The 22,542-nt window shown below is 40.0% G+C and overlaps 2 protein-coding genes across 3 annotated transcripts; one reads left to right on the forward strand and one right to left on the reverse strand.

Annotated features, from left to right (window-relative positions):
• The first annotated feature begins 596 nt into the window (after window positions 1-596).
• LOC130905499 (spidroin-2-like) lies at window positions 597-9,543 on the forward strand. Of its 2 annotated transcripts, XM_057818988.1 has the most exons (3): window positions 597-684; window positions 774-945; window positions 1,287-9,543. In XM_057818988.1, exon 3 carries the CDS (start codon window positions 1,291-1,293, stop codon window positions 2,920-2,922), a length of 1,632 nt encoding a protein of 543 aa, XP_057674971.1. In that variant the 5' UTR covers window positions 597-684; window positions 774-945; window positions 1,287-1,290; the 3' UTR covers window positions 2,923-9,543. The 2 variants fall into 2 exon arrangements, with proteins under 2 accessions (XP_057674971.1, XP_057674970.1); XM_057818987.1 differs by having other exon boundaries at window positions 620-945.
• Window positions 9,544-16,125: 6,582 nt separating this feature from the next.
• Window positions 16,126-21,034, reverse strand: sprn2 (shadow of prion protein 2). Its single transcript, XM_057819963.1, has 2 exons — window positions 20,963-21,034; window positions 16,126-16,585 (listed from the first exon to the last, which is right to left on the reverse strand). Exon 2 carries the CDS (start codon window positions 16,568-16,570, stop codon window positions 16,148-16,150), a length of 423 nt encoding a protein of 140 aa, XP_057675946.1. The 5' UTR covers window positions 16,571-16,585; window positions 20,963-21,034; the 3' UTR covers window positions 16,126-16,147.
• Between the last annotated feature and the right edge of the window lie 1,508 nt (window positions 21,035-22,542).

Below are 22,542 nucleotides of genomic sequence, written 5' to 3' on the forward strand. Positions count from 1 at the left end.
GGCGCTTGGGTGCGACTGTGGGTTTCAGCACTATAAACGTGCATTGTGTAAGTATTGACATCAACAATGGCGAGCTACAAATTTATTTTTGATTGAAAATTTTACACATTTTATTAAAACGAAAACATTAAGAGGGATTTTAATATAACATTTCTATAACTTGTACTAACATTTATCTTTGAAGAACTACTAGTCTTTCTATCCATGGATCGCTTTAACTGAAAGTTAATAATGTTAATGCCATCTTGTTGATTTATTGTTATAATAAACAAATACAGTACTTATGTACCGTATGTTGAATGTATATATCCGTCTTGTGTCTTATCTTTCCGTTCCAACAATAATTTACAGAAAAATATGGCATGTTTTATAGAGGGTTTGAATTGCGATTAATTACGATTAATTAATTTTTAAGCTGTAATTAACTCGACTAAAAATTTTAATCGTTTGACAGCCCTAATTTATAGCTTTCACAGTGCCCACGGTTCCGACGCAATATGGCCGACAGGTGACTACGCTCGTTCCTATTGGCTCACTGCGCGCATCGCACATCTAGTTTTACATATGCCATCTATAGTCCTCATTCCATGGTTTTGCCCAGCGTTGTTCCGTTAAACCGCGCGTGCGCAAATGCGCTTGTTTTATCCTTAACGCACAGCTAAGTATAATAAACATTTCTCAAAGGTATTTTTCCAAAATTTTGGAATACGCATGACTATCGTTTAATTAACACAAAAGGAACACACGAAACAAAATTTGTCTTCTTGTCTCAGGATTTCTCCGGCTTTTACGGGCTGGGTTGTGTACAAAACGAGTGCACTGCAGCCATCGACCCAACCCTCAGCGCATAATCGAGCAAAGGCGAACGCAAAGACGACTGCCAAACGCCCTCTTCAATTTTTACGACGATTAACCGCATTTAGCCGTCATCGGTGGGACATACAGGTACACTTACGCTATTTAATTTAGGAGAAGTCGACTAAGAATATTCCATTCTACCTAGATATATATAAATACATTATTATTCTACTGGCTATTTACTATTGACTAAATTGCCTGTTGCTTATTATTTTCATAGAAAACAACTTATTGCTCACTGTTGGTTTACTAATAATATTTAGGACAGGAGAAGAGGTTAGATGGCAATTGCTAATATAAGATAGATACGAGCAGGTTAAAAGTGTCTAGGCTGGAATAACGGGGATATGATGTCATTGCTCAGTCTTGGCTTGTTATCCTTGTTAAATGAGTTTAATTTGAGTCAGTATTATTTATTTCATTGTTAGGGCTATGATGGAGAGATGGCGACAGGCAGCTCTGCTGTCTTTGTTCATCATATGTCTATTAAACACGGACTCCACATGGGCTAGAAGAGGAGGCGGCAGCAGCAGCAGTAGCGGCGGCCGGAGGACTTCAAGCTCTTGGGGTAGCCGCGGCTCCCAATCCAAACCGTCCAGCTCAAATCCAGGAAGCACTTCCAGTCGGAACTCCAATCCATACCCCTCGGGTGGAAATTACCCTGGAACAGGAAATAGAAACCCGTCAAGTTACCCAGGGGGTGGGAGTTACCCCAACCACAGTCCTGGGCGAACCAATCCCGGTGGATATCCAGCCGGTGGTAGTTATCCAAACCAGAACCCCGCAGGACGTAATCCGGCCGCTGGTGGGTACCCAGCCGGTGGTAGTTATCCAAACCAGAACCCCGCAGGACGTAATCCGGCCGCTGGTGGGTACCCAGCCGGTGGTAGTTATCCAAACCAGAACCCCGCAGGACGTAATCCGGCCGCTGGTGGGTACCCAGCCGGTGGTAGTTATCCAAACCAGAACCCCGCAGGCCGTAATCCGGCCGCTGGTGGGTACCCCAACCAGAACCCTGCTGGTGGTTATCCAAACCAGAATCCTGCAGGTGGCTACCCAGCCGCAGGTGGATACCCCAATCAAAACCCTGGAAGGGGCAATTATCCAGCAGGAGGCGGTTATCCCAACCAGAATCCAGGTAGAGGATACCCTAACCAGTACCCAGGGGCTGGAGGTTACCCTAACCAGAATCCTGGAAGGAATTATCCAAATCAGTACCCGGCTGCTGGAGGAGGGGGCTACCCGAACAGGGGTGGCTACCCAGCTGGAGGGAGCTACCCAGGTGGGGGAAGTTACCCTGCCGGAGGAGGCTATCCTAACAGGGGCGGCTACCCTAACCAGTATCCGGCCGCAGGTGGTTACCCAGGGCGGGGCGGATCATTCGGCTACCCCCAAGGAAACCCGAATAATAAGATCATGAGTCCCCACATTGGCGGAGGCGCTTATGGATACGGCGGGTACGGAATGGGAGGGTCCCCATTCTCCCGTTCTGTGCAGAGTATGGGTTACAAACCAAAATCTTCAGGGTTCGCCAAGAAGGCCATCGTGGCGGCCGGCGTGGGCGCCGTGGCCGGGATGGCGGTGGGATACGGACTGGGACGCTTCCCCCGACCGCACTTCTCTTTCCACAACCCTCAGGAAGAGTACTACTACAACAACTACATGTACCGTCGCTACGGCTCGCGCTCCACCGACGAAAAGGACTTCGGTCGCGACTACGTCTACAAGCCCCCGCCGAGAGCCGAGACCTACGACGCCTTCATGGCCAAATGTATGAATAGAACGGATCTTCTCAAGGAGCAGAAGAACAACTCCTCTGGGGGCATCCAGGAGGTAGAAGACGACACGGTTAGCATCGAGGAGATTGGTTACCCGTCCCTGATAGAGCAGGTGAAGGCGCGTCGCTGCGTGGAAAACTACATGGTCTACTCCGAGCGCTTCCTGGAGGAGCGCAAGGCCGAGCCTCAGGTCCAGCCGGGTCGCAGTGGCCCGCCGAGCTACGGGGTGGCGCAGCTTGGCACCTCGCTCATCATAATGCTGTCTAGCATGCTCCTGCTTCAGTAAGGACTAATAAGCTCTCTATTATAGGTGCACGTCTTTGTACGAGTAATGCTGATCCGTTGTATCCTATTCCCTTAGCAACGAATGAATGAAATTTGCACTGTCTGGCTCATATTTAGTCAAGCATTATTTACACTACTCACTAGAAGTTAGCCATTGATGATGATAGATGAACCAGAGTTGCTCTAAAAATGACATACAATAACTCCCAAATTACAACTTAAGACACTCAAACTAAAGAAACAGCGCCCTATAATGTTATTTCTAGGGCTGGACAATGATTACAAATTTTAATTGTGATTAATCGCTTGAGATTCTTGTGTTTAACTGAGATTAACTGTACTGGTATAGACAGAAACCAACAATTAAGTTGGCATGATCTTGTAGTGCTACTTATAGCAAGGTAGCATATATAGCAGTATAAACAGTACAGGTAGTCCCCGGGTTACGAACGAGTTCCGTTCCTACACTGGTGACCTAACCCAAATTTTTGCGTAAGTCAGACGTAACCCTTCAGAAATTGAAATAACTATCTAAAAATTCCAAAAGTGTTGTATTTTGTTTAATGGTGGAGGGTACATTGCCCTCTGGTAGCAGCGTTGGGCCTGGCTGGACTCTCATTCAAAAATGTTTCCATACATGAGCACTCAGGCGTCTCACATGGATAAAGGACAGCTGCGCTCTGGTTTGGCCCACATAAGGCTGTAAGTTGCCTCAGCTAATATATGTTAGTGTATGCATTTGTAATGAAGTTTAGAGCTACAGTTTGTGTGAGCGATCTGCTATGATAATTGTAAATGCGTTAGCATTCGCAGCATTTAAGCTAGCGGACGTTTGTGAAGCAAATTAGGCTAATTTAATCGACTAAATTTACATATTGATCAGACTCGATGGACGTTTGAACACTAAACATTTTGTGTCGAGTGTTTTATTGTTAAAATTCATGTCGTTTTTAACCAGACGTGTGCATATGTGTGTTACAGCTTTACAAATTGTCAAAAGTGAAGGAAGTAAAAAGCTTCAAAAGGCAGAATTGCTTTGTTGGCTATCTGTCAAGCTGAACAACTTCACGTTTAGTGAGGACAGAAGAAGTCATGTTAATAGAGTAAAAAATAAGATAGTGTAAAGTACAATTAGGTACTGTTTGCGTGACTATGAAAAAAAGACTGGAGATAAAATGGCGGACGAGACTCCTGCGTCGTAAAGTTGAAATCGCGTAAGTCAAGTACGTTGTAATTCGGGGACTACCTATATTTAGAAGTAGTACACTATGTATTGATGCATGTTTTTCTTAGTGGATCTGCTCAGAGTCAAATCATAGCCTTCATAATGTATTGACGGGACGCGGGGGCCTGCATTGTGGCGAGGCGGTCAAAAGTGGCCGAGTGGAATCACAGACAAAGCTTTTTTCGTTGAAAATTCTTGTGAATAAGTGCTTGAATCCCAGAATTCTTTATATACATGGACATAAAACAGTCTCGATTCTTGGTTAAAAGCAAAATATGGTGCAGTTAGCATTTATTTTACGAGAATATGTCGAAGTACAATGCTAGTCTGTCAGTAAATGTAGCTAGCGGCCGTTTTGTGTAAACAGAGCTTTTCTGGTGAAAATTCTTGTGAATAAATGCTTAAATCCCCAAATTCTTAATAGATATGGACGTAAAACATTCTCGATTCCTGGTTAAAAGCGAAAAAAAAAGGTGCGGTTAGCATTTATTTTACGAAAATATGTTGAAGTACAATGCTAGTCTGTCAGTAAATGTAGCTAGCGGCCGCCTTATGTAAACAGAGCTTTTCCGGTGAAAATTCTTGTGAATAAATGCGTAAATCCCCAAATTCTTCATAGATATGGACGTAAAACAGTCTCGATTGTTAGTTAAAAGCAAAAAAAAAAAAGTGCAATTTTCATTTATTTTACGTAAATATTTCAAAGTACAATGCTAGTCTGTTAGTGAATGTAGCTAACGGCCGCCTTATGTAAACAGAGCTTTTCCAGTAAAAAATTTTTGTGAATAAGTGCTTAAATCCCCAAATTCTTTATAGATATGGACGTAAAACGGTCTGGATTCTTGGTTAAAAGCAAAAAAAAAAAACGTGCAGTTTGCATTTATTTTACGTAAATATTTCGAAGTACAATGCTAGTATGTCAGTAAATGTAGCTAGCGGCCGCCTTATGTAAACAGAGCTTTACTGGTGAAAATTCTTGTGAATAAATGCTTAAATCCCCAAATTCCTAATAGATATGGACGTAAAACAGTCTCGATTCTTGGTTAAAAGCAAAAAAAAAAAAAAAAGCAGTTTGCATTTATTTTACGTAAATATTTCGAAGTACAATGCTAGTCTGTCAGTAAATGTAGCTAGCAGCCGCCTTATGTAAACAGAGCTTTTCTGGTGAAAATTCTTGTGAATAAATGCTTAAATCCCCAAATTCTTCATAGATATGGAAGTAAAACAGTCTCGATTGTTAGTTAAAAGCAAAAAAAAAAAAACAAGCAGTTTGCATTTATTTTACGTAAATATTTCGAAGTACAATGCTAGTCTGTCAGTAAATGTAACTAGCGGCCGCCTTATGTAAACCGAGCTTTTCCGGTGAAAATTCTTGTTAATAAATGCTTAAATCCCCAAATTCTTAATAGATATGGACGTAAAACGGTCTCGATTGTTGGTTAAAAGCAAAAAAAAAAAAAAAAAACGGTGCAGTTAGCATTTATTTAACGTAAATATTGCGAACTATGATGACAATGCAGAAGCGGCTAATTTCTCCCATTGATTTTTTTCATGTTTCAAAATACATGCATGCTACAAAAAATATAATAATTACCTTGAATCCTCGAACAAATCACTCCTGAGACAATCCTTCCTGTTTGTATGTGATACAGCTTTCGTACTTTTTCAACAGAAATCTGGAGTTAGATCGCTGCGTGCGTGTTTGTGAATAGGTCCTCTTGATGTGGGTGGCCCCCTACTTAAATGCGAGGCGCAGTGCATGACTGATCTGACCCGTCAATACCTTTATGAAGTCTATGGCCAAATTCTGCATACAAAAGTTTAATCATGCAATCAAACGATTGCCAGTCAAATCGGATTGGACATCTATCGCCGTGAATGGAATTGAAACGTGATCATACTGCAAGCTTTCTTATGAGTAGTGTATATACGTATGGTAATATATATATATATACAGGTATATACGGTATGATATACAGCATCTAGCCTCGTAAAACTAACACAAGGGGGACGGAGTCTCGTGTATAAAAGGGTTAACCTCTCAAAGTGTGTCTAAGCTGCACTCCCTGTTGTTGAGCACTGAATACTTGTTCCTACCTTTCACTTTTTTATTAGCTCACATGGCAGTAGATTATGAGCTCATATAACAATGCTGTCAGGCTTCATCTGTTGTGAGTACCCGGTTTTCGCATAATGTTGTGTAAATAGAGCGTCTACCATCCCAGCATATTGATGCAAATCTTTTCGTTATACGATTAGGTCAAATTCTAAATAAACATAATCAAGAACATGCTGGGGAAAAAGACTAACATTACAGGCATAAATGTTGATTAAACCTCAAATGTGAGTGAATGTTATGCTAGCTTAAGCTAATGTATCGTTACAAAGAAGAATTTGGAAAGTTACCAGAGAAAATGATTAATGTTGCAAGAACCTCAGTGGAGTTGGCCCCACTCACACGCAAATTTATAAAATTAAAAATGATGTCAATCGTTTGTGCTACGTTTGTGCTTGTTGGTGCTGCTATCGTTTTTAAGATATTTACAATTCTTTTATACAATCTGAGGTCAACCAGCCCCACATATAAAATGGCTAAAATTGGTGTCAATTGTTTATGCTTTGTTTGCCCTGTAAAAAGTGCTGCTATCGTTTTATAGATATTGAGATATTAATTTTGAGTGATGACGTCACCCAGCCCCCCATTTATTGCAAAATAGACCCGAAATGGTGCCATTTGTTTATGCAACGCTTGTGCTGTGAGTAAATTTGTTTGTGCTATGGTTTTATAGATATTGAGATTAGTGCGGCAACCACTAATCACTTAACTTGAGTAATTCGATTAGAAAAAAGGTTAAAGAATTAAATTTTGCCGCGTCAGGTATTCGTTTAATTAAAGTGGCGTTGTAATTAGGGTTGTTCCGATCATGTTTTTTCGCTCCTGATCCTATCCCGATCGTTTTAGTTTGAGTATCTGCCGATACCGATATTTCCCGATCCGATTGCTTTTTTTTGCTCCCGATTCAATTCCAATCATTCCCGATAATTTTTCCCGATCATATACATTTTGGCAATGCATTAAGAAAAAAATGAATAAAATTCAGACGAATATAAACATTCAACATACAGTACATAAGTACTGCATTTCTTTATTATGACAATAAATCTTCAAGATGGCATTTACATTATTAACATTCTTTCTGTGAGAGGGATCCACGGATAGAAAGACTTGTAATTCTTAAAGGATAAATGTGACTTTGTATATTGTGACTAAATATTGCCATCTAGTGTATTTGTCGAGCTTTCAGTAAATGCTACTGAAGCCATTTAACTTTGGCCCAAATGCATCTGCCCAAATGCATGATGGGAAGTGCAACCATGACTGTGTGTCGTGGTACCAATTGATATATCTTCTCTGCGTTGGGAAATAACATAGGGTGATAAGAAAAAGATCAACTACTACCATTCTTCCCCACATTGCTTCCCAAAGGCTGCCTAAATTCACTCTAATCATTTTTTACGCTGCCTTATAGTTTTATATACTGTGTGGGTAAATCGGCGCCATTATAGATTGAACGCGACAATGCGTGAGTGGGTCGTGCAGCGCTTGCGTTAAATATTGTACCGTGATAAGTGTAAAATATATAAATTCTCACTGTTAACGCGATAAATTTGATAACCCTACCTTAAGCTTAAACTAAAGACTCTGGAAGAGTGTAACACATTATGTCTGTAACGTTAAATACAATTAGAAAACGATTTAATTAAAAAAAAAATATATATTAAAAAAAGGCATGTCCGATATTTTTTTGCCGATTCCGATACTTTGAAAATGACGTGATCGGACCCGATCGATCGGGACATCTCTAGTTGTAATGGTTTGTTTTGAAAGTGCTTGCATTTAGTTTTATTCATATGGGTGGATACACTGTCCTCTAGTGGCGAATGTGACATAACTCATTTCATATGGCTGAATCCAGCTGCTTCCTGTTAAGACCAATATAAGCTAAATTTTTGTTTGAGCTAATGTTTTTTTTAATGCATTCTTAATTTAGTTTATAGGTATATTTAGCCATTTTTTGTGGGAATATGTGTTTGAACCATTTGTTAAGAGCATTGTAAAAAAACAACAACAAAACGTTAGCATTTTGTAGCATTTAAACTAGCGAACTTTTGCTATGTAAGTAAGCCAATTGTTCTATGGTTGTACTTAGATCCTCATTTCTTTACTTTATACCGTTTCGTACCGTTTTTATGTCTCTTATCCGATTACTCTTATTCGAACTAATTAGTTCATCGATTAATCGACTACTAAAATCCAACTCGCTGCTGACGGAGCGTACCAACTCTCTCAGTAACAGAGGGGTGCTGAATAATTAGCGCAAACATAGCACAAATAATTGGTAAACGGGGGAGCGGGGGGCTGAGATACTAATTTCGAGTGATTACGGGACACCCCAATTTACTGCAAAATGGACCTGAAGGAGTACCATTAGTTTGTGCTACATTTACGCTAGTTGTTGGGACACCCCTCTGTTAAATATCGTAAAAACGATAGCAGCACAAATGAAACTTTTTACAGCACAAATGTAGCACAAACGATTGACATCATTTTTATATCAATTTTCGTCCGATGGGGGGGCCAACTTCACGTAAGTGTTGCAAGAAAGTATTGATATTATGAGAAAAACATCATGTAATACAGTAGTGTTATTGATGAAAAATACAAAAAAATATGTTTACAATCAAATATCGTATGGGGAAAAATCATTTGAGAATCGGTACTTTAATGCTTTTCAATATTTTTTGACTGCCCTTAAATACTTTGACGGCAAAGTTACATTGAAAAAAATAGGAATCTTCTGCTACTGCAATTAAAGTTATATTGATTTAAGATTGGAAGGAAAAAAATTCTATCCAAGGAGAAAAATGAGTTTTGATACAAGTCAACGGCTACACTCAATGGAAAAATGACACAATGCAATTTAGTCTGTCTTGGTTTTTGTTTGACTTGCATCTAGTACTCTTCGTTTGAAATGTTACTTTCCATGTAGCTGCTTTCAATATCTAAGTTCTGCACTTTTAATATTCGATTGGTGTATTAGCGTCCACTAACGATTTATTATAGAGTAACTTGTGAGGTGAACCTTGTATTTGTTTTAACTCCTGTGAATTCAGTATAATCAGTCTGAAATCAATTTAAAATGAAGGTTTTATTTACCACACACATTACCGTTTCCCATATGGAATAAAGTGCACTTCTTCCACTTTAATGGAAATATTCTGGAACTAAGTGAATCTGATTTTTTTTTTTGTTTCATGCCAGCAAGCGATATTACCACTATGTACTATAATTTGCTGTGACAGTGAATGTGATCAATAAAATTCTGTGTCCAAAAATTGCTTTGTGACTTTTCTCAATTACATTTTTTAGAATGAAAAGTGATTATGGTTCGCTATTATGCTGACATATAGAATAACAGGCATGCAAACTTGCCACTTTTCGGCGAAATTTCGCCGTTTTGAAATCAAAATGGGTCATTCTTCTGAATCACGTAGACCGGTTCCGGTGCGCATTTGCTACCGGGCCGCACAGAAATAATAATTTAATAACGACCGCATTCTGGCCGAATTAACCCTGTGCCCCTGCTTAACATACCAATATCCCTGTCTACTCTAGATATAATACGATGGGATAGATTAGAATGTCGTCATAAAAATCCATTGATTGGACTGCTAGCAGTACATCTTGTTTGTGTATATAGTAATACAGTGCCTTGCAAAAGTATTCGGCCCCCTTGAATCTTGCAACCTTTCGCCACATTTCAGGCTTCAAACATAAAGATAGGAAATTTAATTTTTTTGTCAAGAATCAACAACAAGTGGGACACAATCGTGAAGTGGAACAGCATTTATTGGATAATTTAAACTTTTTTAACAAAAAACTGAAAAGTGGGGCGTGCAATATTATTCGGCCCCTTTACTTTCAGTGCAGCAAACTCACTCCAGAAGTTCAGTGAGGATCTCTGAATGATCCAATGTTGTCCTAAATGACCGATGATGATAAATAGAATCCACCTGTGTGTAATCAAGTCTCCGTATAAATGCACCTGCTCTGTGATAGTCTCAGGGTTCTGTTTAAAGTGCAGAGAGCATTATGAAAACCAAGGAACACACCAGGCAGGTCCGAGATACTGTTGTGGAGAAGTTTAAAGCCGGATTTGGATACAAAAAGATTTCCCAAGCTTTAAACATCTCAAGGAGCGCTGTGCAAGCCATCATATTGAAATGGAAGGAGCATCAGACCACTGCAAATCTACCAAGACCCGGCCGTCCTTCCAAACTTTCTTTTCAAACAAGGAGAAAACTGATCAGAGATGCAGCCAAGAGACACATGATCACTCTGGATGAACTGCAGAGATCTACAGCTGAGGTGGGAGAGTCTGTCCATAGGACAACAATCAGTCGTACACTGCACAAATCTGGCCTTTATGGAAGAGTGGCAAGAAGAAAGCCATTTCTCAAAAATATCCATAAAAAGTCTCGTTTAAAGTTTGCCACAAGCCACCTGGGAGACACACCAAACATGTGGAAGAAGGTGCTCTGGTCAGATGAAACCAAAATGGAAGTTTTTGGCCACAATGCAAAACGATATGTTTGGCGTAAAAGCAACACAGCTCATCACCCTGAACACACCATCCCCACTGTCAAACGTGGTGGCAGCATCATGGTTTGGGCCTGCTTTTCTTCAGCAGGGACAGGGAAGATGGTTAAAATTGATGGATGCAGCCAAATACAGGAACATTCTGGAAGAAAACCTGTTGGTATCTGCACAAGACCTGAGACTGGGACGGAGATTTATCTTCCAACAGGACAATGATCCAAAACATAAAGCCAAATCTACAATGGAATGGTTCAAAAATAAACATATCCAGGTGTTAGAATGGCCAAGTCAAAGTCCAGACCTGAATCCAATCGAGAATCTGTGGAAAGAGCTGAAGACTGCTTTTCACAAACACTCTCCATCCAACCTCACTGAGCTCGAGCTGTTTTGCAAGGAAGAATGGGCAAGAATGTCAGTCTCTCGAAGTGCAAAACGGATAGAAACATACCCCAAGCGACTTTCAGCTGTAATTGGAGCAAAAAGGTGGCGCTACAAAGTATTAACGCAAGGGGGCCGAATAATATTGCACGCCCCACTTTTCAGTTTTTTATTTGTTAAAAAAGTTTAAATTATCCAATAAATTTTATTCCACTTCACGATTGTGTCCCACTTGTTGTTGATTCTTGACAAAAAATTAAAATGTTACATCTTTATGTTTGAAGCCTGAAATGTGGCGAAAGGTTGCAAGGTTCAAGGGGGCCGAATACTTTTGCAAGGCACTGTATATCTATGTGCGCTTGTCCTCGATAATAATGTATTACTAGGCCGCGGGCGCAGCACATTTGTTCCCGGAAATAATTAGCCCCCACACGGGCGAAGATGACTGGAAAACAGACGTCTTTGGAGATATTTTTACGGCGAAAAGGGCAACTGACGAGCCTACAACCTCGAAGACCCACGAACGGCGAAGGAGTGGATTCGTGACCCGTTTGTGAATAAACCGAGTGATTTGAGCATGTCTGTGCAACAGGAGGATCAACTTGTAGATATCGCAAATGACGGCGACCTTATTAAACGTACATTTGAGACAACAACTCTACCGAGGTTCTGGATTAAAGTCATTCCGGAATATCCTGACATCGCTACGAGAGCATTGAAAACCTTGCTGCAATTTCCAACATCATATCTTTGTGAAGCGGGCTTCTTAATTAATGCTTAACGACAAGGCGAAGTCGTTAATGGTGAGAGCGGTGTGCAGTTTTTGTGTGCAGCTAACATGGCATGATGTATCTGTGGAGAACTTTTCTACAAGTCCTTCCATGATTAAACATAAGTTAATATTCCTTTCTTTCAAGAAAGTTTGTGTAGTGTTTACTTTGGAATCGCTGCATTTGCGCATTTTGAGATATGTTTAACCTCACGCGCATGCAGGGCTGGCCCAGGCTATACGCAGACTATGCAGCTGTTTAGGGCCACTAGGGGGCCCCCAATCTGGCAATGGTTTTATTTTTATTCTATTTTGTTTACTACAGTTTGCTTTATTTGACTTTTGTGAGTTTTGATACTTGATTACAAGCTTAAAAAAATAAAAATTCTTCCTTAACTTCTTTCTTTCCACTTTTAGAAAAAGGTTTGGCGCTATCTACTGTAACTACTGACAATCATTTGGGGAGAGAAGTTTGAAGTATGCTGTGCAACAAAATCTGATTAATATACAAAATATGGACATATGGGTTGGATTGCATGTATGGGTTTCACAGTACACTGTGACGAAATGGTGGGCCAAAAATATGTGCCCATATGCATTATTTTGCTTAGGGCCCCCAAATGGCCTGGGCCAGCCCTGCGCGCATGCGCAGAACCCTATCGTTGCAATTTTTGATGGGTTGCAAAATTTGTCAGAACATCAGTTTGTGAAAAAAAAGACCCAAATAACATAGGTTGCAAAATTTGTCAGAACACCGGTTTGTGAAAAAAACACCCAAATAACACCGGTCCGTGGTGCAAAAAAGGTTGGGGACCCCTGCTCCAGTCCGATGACCTAGACCTATCACGGCCACTCTCTTCTTGTGACAACAAATGACTGACAATAGTGAGAGACGGGAGTACAGCTGTTCTATGCTTAATGCAAATGGGACATACTGTATGTTTTATAATTTAGATTTTGTATAATTTGCTACTTGATGCGTCTTATATGTTCTGATTTCAGGATGAGAGATTTAGACTTATATATGTTAAATTATTATGTACTGTGTTTAATTCGAGATGTCTCTGGTTGTGCTATGAAATGCACTTTTCCGCGCATGCCGTGTGTCCATGTTACTTTGTCACCTTTTTCACCCCTAACCATTTTGCATGCCTGGAATAATCCCTGCCATCCCTCCCAATCAAAATGGATTGGACGCAGGGGTGGAAGTTAGGGGGTTGCGACGGCATGTCCCATCCCCAGCAAAAAGTGTACATGCAGGTTATTCCATATCATCTCTACTACCAATGTTGAGACCCAAACTACGCCCCTGTGTAAAGTGGGCGTGGTTGGCCGAGGGCAGGGTCAAACAGAAAGGGATGATGATTTGCGGCGCTGTAATACAGTATAGTGTTTCTCTGCGCTTGCCTGGTTATCTGGAGGGGCCTGCAAAAAAAAAAAAAAAAAAACACCGGACGATTGTCATGAGGGGCCTGCTCAAGTGTGGAGGGGCTCACAAATAATTGTGCATTTCCACCCACCACCACGCTCCCCCATTGGACAGTCCACTCGAGGGGTACTGTTCAGGCTCATCGCACCCGGGCCCTGTTCACATTTGTCCTGCCACTATTTGGACTTCTATTGCTGTCAATTGTTGTCTTTAATGTACAATTTCTTTGGCTAACTATTACAACGTATACTGTACTTTGAATACAACCTATACCATACCTGGGTTGGTAGTGAATGAGTGCAATACTACATGAGCCCAGATTTGACTCTCAAGCATAAGCAGATTTTATGGGGGGGCCAGACTTGCCTTGGTGTCCGAAAAGTGTCAATGCATATAATTGACTTTCCTATATATATATATATAAAGGTTGAAAAGCAATAAAACTGCAACAAAAATGAATGAAATGAACAAAAATATATCTTTTTATAATGGGTCAAAATTATTTTTCGAGCACCTTAGATGGTCATTTACTTTGCATATAATTAAAAAAAATTTTTTTTTAAATTTTGACTTTTTTCGGTAACACTTTATAATAACTATCCGTTTTACTAGTTAATAGATCATTAGTAAACTGTTGATAAATGATTTATTGTTGATTTGTGAAGTATTTGTTAACAGTTAAGCATTTATAGGGTCTTCCAATATGGTTGACCCCATTCTAAATGCCCATGCTAGTTGATGGATCTTATTAAAACTATATATACTTTATGTCGAAGGTCATAGGTTTTATTGGTTAAATATAGAAAGAAAAGTACAAATATTTGTTGGTTCTATGGCAGATTTTCATAAATGTGCAACATGAGCGCTGCCTGCAAAATGCCTTATCAAAATGCCTTTTCTTTTGAAGTGAACGGCATTTCTTAACCTGAAAAGATAGAAATGCCAAACGTTACACACAAAAACTTGAAAACGTTTCTACACAAACTGTGTTTCAGGTTAACATCACTCTGTAAAAGCTTAACAAACTGTTAACAAATACTTCACAAATCAATAATAAATCATTTATCAACAGTTTACTAATGATGTATTAACTAGTAAAACGGATAGTTATTATAAAGTGTTACCTTTTTTTCTTTGACCGAAATTATTATTTTTTTGATTGAAGCAACTTTTTTGGGGGATTGAATGATTTAGACACAAATGTCCTAATCATAATATGGCCCAAACACAAAAAGGATTGCTTCAATCAACGAAAACTTTTTCAATGAAAAATTAAGTGTTCAAATTAGGGCTTTCAAAATTATCATGTTAACGGGCGTTAATTAATTTTTTAAATTAATCACGTTAAAATATTTGTCGCAATTAACGCAGATGCCCCGCTCAGTCAGATTTAAATGACAGTACAGTGAAACGCTCACTTGTTGTGTTTTATGGAGTTTTGCCGCCCTCTGCTGGCGCTTGGGTGCGACTGATTTTATAGGCTTCAGCATCCATGAGCATTGTGTAAGTAATTATTGACATCAACAATGGCGGGCAACTAGTTTATTTTTTGATTGAAAATTTTACAAATTTTATTAAAACGAAAACATTAAGAGGGGTTTTAATATAAAATTTCTATAACTTGTGCTAACATTTTTCTTTTAAGAACTACAAGTCCCTCTATCCATGGATTGCTTTAACAGAATGTTAATAATGTTAATGCCATCTTGTTGATTTATTGTTATAATAAACAAATACAGTCCTTATGTACCGTATGTTGAATGGATATATCCGTCTTGTGTCGTATCTTTCCATTCCAACAATAATTTACAGAAAAATATGGCATATTTTATAGATGGTTTGAATTGCGATTAATTACGATTAATTAATTTTTAAGCTGTAATTAACTCGATTAAAAATTTTAAGCGTTTGACAGCCCTAGTTCAAATGCAAATTTTTCAATCTCAAATATTTTTTCGCATTCAAAAACTTTTTCTATGATTGAAATTTTTCTTTTTTTGATTGGAGTGATTTTCTTTTTTAAAATCTATATTTTTTTTGAAGCAACTTATTTTTTCATTGAATAATATAGACACAAAATGTCCTAGCAAAAATGTGGCCCAAAAACACATCAACATTACTTCAATCAAAAAATTTGTTTAAATAAAAACACTTAAAAAAAAAAAAAAATAGCTTTCACATGCATTTTTTTGGGGGGGGGCTTTTTTTTGAATTTCAAATTTATTTTTGCATTCAAACACTTTTTTTTTAATTGAATTTTTTTTTAGGGTTGAATAGTAAAGACACAAATCTACCTCCATATGGCTCCACCCAGGGGAGGCAATTTTTGACTGGGGTAACTACATTGGCACGACACCGGCGGGCGTACCATACTCAATGCATGACAATCTTGGCGAAAAGCATTGCCTAAGCAGCCTGATTTAGAATTCCCCTCAAGAATGATGGGAAAAAAAAACACTCATTGTCAATTTATGATCATAAATATTCTTGTAAGTTAATTTTATTGATGACACTACGTTTCGGGGTCATCAACATGTTGTGCCCCCGCCCTGCCCCAAAAGTCAAACCTCGCCTATGCTCTCAAGTAAATTCATAATTAATTTGAAATGACTCCATCATCAACCAGTTGGCTAGCATTGACAGTGATACACGTCAAATCCATTTGTGTGGTGGTATGCGGTGAGACTTTTCATCACGATATGAGTCAGAAGCGAATTTCATTTGCAGATATTTATTACTTGCATTTCCACTACAGACATGAAGGTCAGAGTTTGCACATACAGATCCCAGTGAGGAAGGTGAGCGCGTGCCGCATGGTGAAGAAGAGGTTACTCATGTGAGCAGGCGCCGCCGCTTTCAGAAAAGCTCTCCACCTCGACTGGTTGTAAAACGTTTGGCCGTGGTTCTCCGTGGACGCCGTCTTATGTCCGGCGTGCCCCCTGGAGCCGTGCTTGGCCCTGCCGAGAAAGCCTAGCCCGTATCCTGTGCCCGTGCCGCCCAGCATGCCGGCCGCCCCTGCCCACTTGAGGCCCTGCTTGGGGAGGCCGGGACCCTTAGAGGCAGGCGTCTTGTTGCTCTTCCCGCCTTTTTGCGCACGCTTACTGTGTGTGTACTGCGCACCCGGACACAGCGCTACTATGAGCAGCGACAACAGCCACAGTGACACAAGCTTCTGCTGGCCTGTCATCACTTTCTGGAGGTCCTGCAAACACACAACAAGACATGTTGATCCGTTTCTATACTGTATAATAGTCAAGCACTTCCTTTGTTAGCGGTTTTCACTATTTTTCTCACGACTGTACCCTCTGGCCTAAAGTGTAACTGCAGCTCGTGTATGGCACGCATGCTCACATGAGCGCGAACATAAAGCAACGAGTGTTTGGTTCATCAAATCAACATCAGAATCGTAAAAACAGTAACAAGTCTTAAGTGGGTTAGAAAAGTGTTTTTGCCAAGCGCTCACCTATTCTTGGTGCGACATCATCTTTTGTTTGGAGATTTTTTTAGTGGTTGGGGCTAAGGCAGCTGAGAAAGAAAGACTAATTAGGATCTAATTCCATTATTTAGCCTTTTATGTCACTTATTTGAGTGGATTTGTGTCCAAAATATGCTCTGCTATAAATTTAAAGTCACTTGATTAGTGTTTCGTAGCACTTTTAAAGGTGACGACGACCTGAAGTGTAACCGCAGCTTGTGTTCACCCCGTGCATGGCGCACTTGTTTGAGCACAAACACATAGGAAGTGATGGAAAGGGTACGGGTATGCAGTGCCCCCCCGGTGGCTGGAAAATGTCATTGCATATAATTGACTTTCCAATGACTTAAATAGGGAAGTTCAGAATTTTTGACCTATGACCAGGGGTGAAAGTGGGCCAGAACGGTCAGGAACGCAGTTTCGGTATAAGATTCAGAGCCAGAACGCAGTTCCGGTATAAGATTCAGGGCAGGAATGCTGTTCCGGTACATGGTGCTTTGATTCTGAAAATATGACAGCAACTTTCAAAACGCTATGTAAAAAAAAAAAAAAAATGCTAAGCTGCCACACATGCATTTCAGCTTCAAGAAGAAAACAATCTACCAACATCAGATTTACATACACAAGTGTTAACAACAAGCATAAAAAAGTGCTTGTGTAGTGTAATCCGTTTCCACCAATATTTATTATTGATTTTATTCCACGGACGGCATGGAGGTTTCCCCAGCTGCTACAGTTATCTGAGTTTGACGATGATGAGTCACGTCAATGTGCATTTGCACACAGCAAAACAAAACGCCTGGACTCATTTATCCGAAAAAAAAAAAAAAAAAGCTTGTTGAATTGAAGCGACAAAAAAAGGGCAATGCAACATACAGTGGGGCAAATAAGTATTTAGTCAACCACCAATTGTGCAAGTTCTCCTACTTGAAAAGATTAGAGAGGCCTGTAATTGTCAACATGGGTAAACATCAACCATGAGAGACAGAATGTGGAAAAAAAAACAGAAAATCCCATTGTTTGATTTTTAAAGAATTTATTTCCAAATCAGAGTGGAAAATAAGTATATGGTCACCTACAAACAAGCAAGATTTCTGGCTGTCAAGGAGGTCTAACTTCTTCTAACGAGGTCTAATGACGCTCCACTCTTTACCTGTATTAATGGCACCTGTTTTAACTCATTATCGGTATAAAAGACACTTGCCCACAACCCTCAGTCAGTCACCCTCCAAACTCCACTATGGCCAAGACCAAAGAGCTGTCGAAGGACACGAGAGACAAAATTGTAGCCCTGCACCGAGCTGGGAAGACTGAATCTGCAATAGGTAAACGCTTGGTGTAAAGAAATCAACTGTGCGAGCAATTATTAGAAAATGGAAGACATACAAAACCACTGATAATCTCCCTCAATCTGGGGTTCCATGCAAGATCTCACCCTGTGGCGTCAAAATGATACCAAGAACGGTGAGGAAAAATCCCAGAACCACACGGGGGACCTAGTGACTGATCTACAGAGAACTGGGACCACAGTAACAAAGGCTACTATCAGTAACACAATGCGCCGCCAGGGACTCAAATCCTGCACTGCCAGACGTGTCCCCCTGCTGAAGCCAGAAACGTCCAGGCCTGTCTGCGGTTCGCTAGAGAGCATTTGGATGATCCAGAAGAGGACTGGGAGAATGTGTTATGGTCAGATGAAACCAAAATAGAACTTTTTGGTAGAAACACAGGTTCTCGTGTTTGGAGGAGAAAAAATACTGAATTGCATCCGGAGAACACCATACCCACTGTGAAACATGTTGGTGGAAACATCTTGCTTTGGGGCTGTTTTTCTGCAAAGGGACCAGGACGACCCATCTGTGTAAAGGAAAGAATGAATGGGGCCATGTATCAAGAGATTTTGAGTGAAAATCTTCCATCAGCAAGGGCATTGAAGATGAGACATGGCTGGGTCTTTCAGCATGACTATAATCCCAATCACACAGCCAGGGCAACAAATGAGTGGCTTCGTAAGAAGCATTTCAAGGTCCTGGAGTGGCCTGGCCAGTCTCCAGATCGCAACCCCATAAAAAAATCTGTGGAGGGAGTTGAAAGTCCGTTTTGCCCAATGAAAGCCCCAAAACATCACTGCTCTAGAGGAAATCTGCATGGAGGAATGGGCCAAAATACCAGCAACAGTGTGTGAAAACCTTGTGAAGAGCTACAGAAAATGTTTGGCCTCCGTTATTGCCAACAAAGCGTACATAGCAAAGTATTGAGATTAACTTTTGGTATTGACCAAATACTTATTTTCCACCATGATTTGCAAATAAATTATTTAAAAATCAAACAATGTGATTTTCGGGGTTTTTTTTCTCCACATTCTGTCTCTCATGGTTGAGATGTTGACAATTACAGGCCTCTAATATTTTCAAGTGGGAGAACTTGCACAGTTAGTGGTTGACTAAATACTTATTTGCCCCACTGTATGTTGGGTGTTTCGCGGCATGGAAGGAATTGCAGTAACCTCGGTAGTGTTCGTCTAGTGACAGTGACAAACTAAGTCATCACCCCGAGCATCCATTGCGTGAGTAAAACATGGCGCCCTCCATATGTCAAAATATGTACTAGATATGATAGATTTTTAAATCAAAGGCAATATTTATGTGCTGCTAATAACATATTTTAGCAAAAGAAAACAATTGTGGCGTATGAGAGCCGACAGGTCCCTTTAAGTGGGTTAAAAAAGTGTTTTCACCAAGGGGAGACAAGGCAGAGGCTCGGTGAAACAGCGCTGCTGCCGCAGGGATGTGCGTGGATGTGCACAGGCGCGTGTTTGCCGGAACAATCTCTATTGAAGGGAAGATAAAAGGGCTTTTTAGGGCTGTCAGGGCTCTGTGTACTCATCAAGGCATTGGTAGAGCATGCATGGAGTAATCTAGCCCTTAAAGCAATATGAAGCAATGATCAGAGAATCCCAAAATTTGAAAAATAAGGTCCTAATGTAACCTTTTTTTCAAATTTGCAAAAAGGAAAGTCAAATTGAATATGTGTAATAAGCGCTCTAATATCAATAACCTTTGCTAAATCCTGTTTTTTTTTTCTCATGGAACCTGCAGATGCATGTGTTGATTTGCATCCATCATTTTTTTTTTTCCAAAAAGAAATGTCAAAATTCTGAATTAGTCTCAATCATGAAATTTTGGGTGTATCAAATGTGATACAATTGGCACTAAAGGGCTAAAAATCCCGTATAGTCCTTTAAAAGTAGAAAAACCTGAAAAATGGTTTCTTTAAGAGGCCTATAGGACAAGTACCGTATTGGCCCAAATATAAGACAGTGTTTTTTGCATTGAAATAAGATTGAAAAAGGGGGTCGTTTTATATTCGCGGTCTAGACATTATACCCATTCACGACGCTAGATGGCGCCAGATATCATTGAAGCGATGTTCTGTCATGACAGATCTCAGCTACTAGTTTAACCAGATTGCATTATTTTATTGCAGTGTTTTTCCTTATTTAGATTTGTTTCAAGACTGGTAGTTAATGCAGTTATTGCAAATTTGTTGTTTAATCACAATAGATTGGTTTATTTACAATTAATTAATTAATTAAGTAAAAAAATCCATTTGGTGTTCAAAAAGTCTTTACAAACTTGAGTCTTGAAAGAGAGGGTGTCGTCTTATAATCAGGGCCGTCTTATATCCGGGCCAATACGGTACTTACAGAAAAAAAATTAAAACAAGAAAACAAAAACGCTAACCAAGAAATATGAAAAATATATACAAAACAAGCATTCAGTATGAATAGTTAGTTTCAAACGAAATTCTAAAATTATGGCTTGATTATGCCAACATGGCAAGTATTTCGCTTATCAGTAGAATAAAAAATGAGTAATTAAAATACATACAGCATTTCACTTACTGGCTGCTATTGACAAGGCAATCGCTGCCAACCCTCCCACTTCAAAGGGATTGCACGTCTACTTGTGATTAAAGTAGTTTGATAAAAAAGTATTTAAACAAGAAATGAATGTGAAATAATAACATAACCTCGCTACCGTGTCAATACATAAAAATACACACACAAAAATAAGTAACATAAAAGACTAAAAGTGGGCTTACCTTTCCGTGGGGTCCCACACTGAAGATGTGGTGCTGATGCGGAAATCCATTCCATCCAGAAGCTTTCCATAATTAATTCTATACTGGCACCAGCCAAGCCCCACCTCCACAATAAGTGCATCCCTATTGGCTAAGATGAATAATACGGTACAGGTTGAATGTTTTTTGCTGACCCCCCGCACGATGGGTCACATGCCATTATTCAGCACATAAACAGAGTGAGGACACCGCAAGTCAATGGCAGAACAAATGTAAACATGGTCCAGGTGCGATGAGTATAAACTGGCCCCACTAGGTGAACTTCCGGAGGCTGGGGGTCCACACTTTCGCAGGCCCTTCAAAATAATCATCTGATGTCTGGGGCGGGAGTGGTCCTCATTTCGTGCTCAAGAACTGCTCGGATTTGTAGCCATCAGCCACTTTGCTTTTCGTGACAATGTGGACCCCATCACGTCTACTGTATATTAGTGGTGTCCAGGGCCGGCCCAGCCTATACGCAGACTATGCAGCTGCATAGGGCCCCTGACCACTAGGGGGCCCCCAATCTGGCAATTGTTTAATTTATATTCTATTTTGTTTAGTACAGTTTGCTTTATTTGACTTTTGTGAGTTTTGATACTTGATTACAAGCTTAAAAAAATAAACATTCTTCCTTAACTTCTATCTTTCCTCTTTTAGAAAAAAGTTTGGCGTTATCTACTGTAAGTACTGACAATCATTTCGGGTGAGAAGTTTGAAGTATGCAGAGCAACAAAATCTGATTAATATACAAAATATGTACGTATGGGTTGGATTGCATTAATGGGTTTCACAGTACACTGTGACGAAATGATGGGCCAAAAATATGGGCCCCTTTGCATTATTTTGCTTAGGGTCCCCAAATAGCCTGGGCCGGCCCTGGCGGTGTCAACAATAATCGATGCGGCGATGCATCCCGATGCGGGGCATGGACGATTCGATTCGATGTGGGCAACAAGCCGAATTGATTCAGCGCTTTTTAAAATATATAAGTACGTTCAAAAATCTTCCCTGCGCAATTCCGGTGATGCAACGGATTTGGTTTCCCCATTTGTTTTATTATTCTCATGTTTCATTTTTTACATACCGCATAACTCTGGTGAAGTTTCCCACCAACCTAGTAGAAGCCAAAATGTCTCCGGATGTCTGCTTTCAATGTCTTAGGTGCATCAATAATCTTTCTCGCTCCCTCTTTCTCCGCTTCAGCCATTGTTATGTTATGTCCTATCTCTTAGAGGTTAGATCTTGTGCCCGAATTCGGGTCGGGTCGGGCCCAAAATGTTAAGCATTCACTTTCGGGTCGGGTCGGGCCGGGCCGCCGCACCGGACTAATAAATTATTAAAAAAAAAAAAAAAAGGGATAAAACAGAGAGCAGGCTCTCAGTATTGTGCATTTGCTTGTGCACGCACATGAACGCCGCGGCCCGCATGTTTTTTTTTTTTTATATTAAACTTGCCCAGCGTTATTTCGTTGTGTAAATGCTTTTATAATGATCATAAAAATATGTAGACTATTTAAACATTAAAACAACTTGTGTTTTTTTGCGGACTGAGAATTCGTT

The sequence above is a fragment of the Corythoichthys intestinalis genome, chromosome 17, assembly GCF_030265065.1.
Source record: "Corythoichthys intestinalis isolate RoL2023-P3 chromosome 17, ASM3026506v1, whole genome shotgun sequence".
Lineage (NCBI taxonomy): Eukaryota > Metazoa > Chordata > Actinopteri > Syngnathiformes > Syngnathidae > Corythoichthys > Corythoichthys intestinalis.